At 43.1% G+C, this 2,661-nt stretch overlaps 1 protein-coding gene across 1 annotated transcript in view; it reads left to right on the top strand.

The window, feature by feature from the left end:
- Nucleotides 1–345: 345 nt before the first annotated feature.
- The window catches only part of KLHL34 (kelch like family member 34), a 10,682-nt gene continuing 8,366 nt past the window's right edge, over nt 346–2,661 (top strand). The window contains exon 1 of the mRNA XM_019524936.1: nt 346–2,498. Within this exon, the coding sequence (XP_019380481.1) occupies nt 1,496–2,498 (1,003 nt within the window). The 5' untranslated portion in view covers nt 346–1,495. The remainder of the gene's footprint in view (nt 2,499–2,661) is intronic.

The raw sequence follows: 2,661 nt of genomic DNA, 5'->3' as shown, positions 1-2,661 counted from the left end.
GAAACCAACAAAACAAATATCAAATAAATACTAGTAAACGTTTCTTGTGAAGCCTGTAAAGGAAGAAACTTACCTCTGGGATGACCTTTCTCTTATCCCAAAGACTCTTGGCCACAAGACTGCAGAATGTTCTAGCATTTAAGCAGCTTTCTCATTTTGCAAACCTTGAGTGTTTGCTTTGGAAGGAAAGGTGTCAAAAGGCAATTCCTTATTGATGCCAGCTGGATATGTGATAGCCTTTACCTGGAGCCACTCAAGAAAAAGCTAAATGAGTGGCCAGGATGTGTAGCCCATCTACAGCTCCCATTCTTGGTGGAACTCAGATCCTGCAAGGCCCAGGTGAAAATCAGAGATAATCCCTGTTAACTGGTACCTAACTGGGACAAACTCAAAGTGGAAAAACTATTAGGGTCAGCTACCGACTATCCACAGAGGCTCAGGGATATGTTTCTAGTTGGTAACCGAGAACGCAATTATGCAAAGCCTCTTCTATAAACAGATTTCAGTTTATTATGACATAACTCAGGATCTATTTTTGTCGCCACTTCGTACAAATGCATTACCCTTGTGATTTCTAATCAGGTCATGCAATGTCAGACACTTTTGGCTCAGGCTGCTCAGAAAACTTCCAGATTCTCCTCTTCCTAACTTACCCCCATGCTGCCCCCCCTCAGTTTTTGGACAGTGAGGACAAGGGGGCTCGTGTCTGCATTCTATTCTGGTAGCTGTGAGTTATGGTGATATCACGTAAACCAAAGGGCTCAGAAATGCAGGTCAAATTAAACCAGTGACTAATCATGGTATTTTAGTTGTCTTTCTGCCCCTGGGAAAAAGATTTATATGTTCATGAAGTCCTCTTGCTCTAATCCCTGTATGCTGATTTGCTCTGCAGTGCAGACTTCCTAACAGAGTGATGAAAGATCACCAAAAGTGGTTTGTTGTCCCAGGAGCTGTGAGATCTAAACTTATCTAAGTCTGAAATACAAACGGGGCTCAAGCTGCAGCAAAAGTGCTCCTCCGTGTTGTCCCTCATTTGTTTCTACTCAGAGCCATGATCCGTCAGCCACAGAGGATATATTTGGTCAGCATGCAGAGAAAGAAGGGCCGAGAAAGACATCTGAGCAGACACAAAGTGCCATTTGTTGAGATTGTTATCTAGCTCCCACATCTGTCACCTGGTGGCCAGCCAAACAATGGCTCCCCACAGCCGTGGACCATCCAGCCTCATGGAAAATGGAAGCAAGAAAAGTAAGCACCTCAAGGCTGTTATGAGACTCAGCTGTTTTCTCTTTGAAATAAGGCATTTACTTCACTGCAAGTGTATTAACTAGCCCTCCAGCTGGAGAAAGCATCCGTTTTCTTACTTGGACTTTTCTTTGACAGTTGGAGAATCTATAAGGCATTCTTACAAGGAAACCTAGGTGCTGATTCATGCAGTTGTTTTGATACCTCATTGTGCTTTAATTATTTGGACAAAAGCACTGTATTATGCACAATGAGCTACTTCCTGTCCTATTGCAAATCACATTGCAGTACTGTGCTCTCTCGTTACCAAACCCTCAGATCAGAAGGTTTGATGTGTGATATTTTACTGAAGGTGAAGGAAAACGAGTTCCCTGCACACAAGTCCCTGCTGGCCTGCTCCAGTGATTATTTCCGGGCTATGTTCAAAAGCTACACCAAAGAATCCAAAGCCAGTGTAATTCACCTGCAAGTGATCTCGTCCATGGGTCTCCAGCATATTCTAGATTTCATCTACACCTCCTGGTTACCCCTTTCTTTTGAGAGCCTGGAGGATACTTTGGAAGCTGCCAGTTATCTACAAGTGACTGAGGCTATTGGCCTGTGCAACCAGTACATAGTTAACAATCTCACCCTGGAAAACTGCTGTTTTTCTGCCAATGTTGCTACAAAGTTCTACCTTCCGGATGCTTTAGCAGCAACAGAAAAATACATCATCAGTAATCTCTGGAGACTGCTGGACCTGGATTTCACAGGGTTGCTTGAGCTTAACTTCAGATCTTTGATGGCAGTGGTAGAATCTGATGTCCCTAAGGTGAATGAATCCTGCCTGTTGAATCTGGTGATGATGTGGCTGAAGCATGATAAGTCCAGGCTGACTCTCAGAAGCAGCCTCTTAGAACAGATAAGATATGGTCTTATTCCTGTAGAAGATTTGCGAAAGGTCTACACTCAGTCAGAAGTGCCTCTCCCAGCGAGTGTCAAATGCTTGATCATAAAAGCAATAAACTATCACTCATTTGTTTTCAAGCAACCCCTCCTACAGGACAAATCCACCACACTGAGGAACCAGAAAACACAGATCATCCTCCTAGGTGGAGGAACCGCCAATGAAGGGCTTATAAGTGATGTAGTGGCCTTTGATGTTTATAATCACAAATGGAGAACTCTAACGCAGGTGCAGGACAGATTACAGTATCATAACATATGTGTGATTGGGAACTTCCTGTATGTGCTGGGTGGGGAAACAGAAGGAAGTTTGGTGAAATGTGAGTTTCACTGACTTATAAAACATCTTTTCCACTGCAAAGAAGCAGAATTCTCTCCATTAAGTCCCCATGGTTGTGTAGTTTGTTTTGAAGACTACCCAATAGAAAGGAAGTGTTCCCAGTAAAGACAAAGAAAATTTGAAAGGTTTCT

The sequence above is a fragment of the Gavialis gangeticus genome, unplaced genomic scaffold, assembly GCF_001723915.1.
Source record: "Gavialis gangeticus isolate Ggan-Ray unplaced genomic scaffold, GavGan_comp1, whole genome shotgun sequence".
Lineage (NCBI taxonomy): Eukaryota > Metazoa > Chordata > Crocodylia > Gavialidae > Gavialis > Gavialis gangeticus.
The sequence above is the reverse complement of the archived record's forward strand: the minus strand, read 5'-3'. Positions and strand labels throughout refer to the sequence as shown.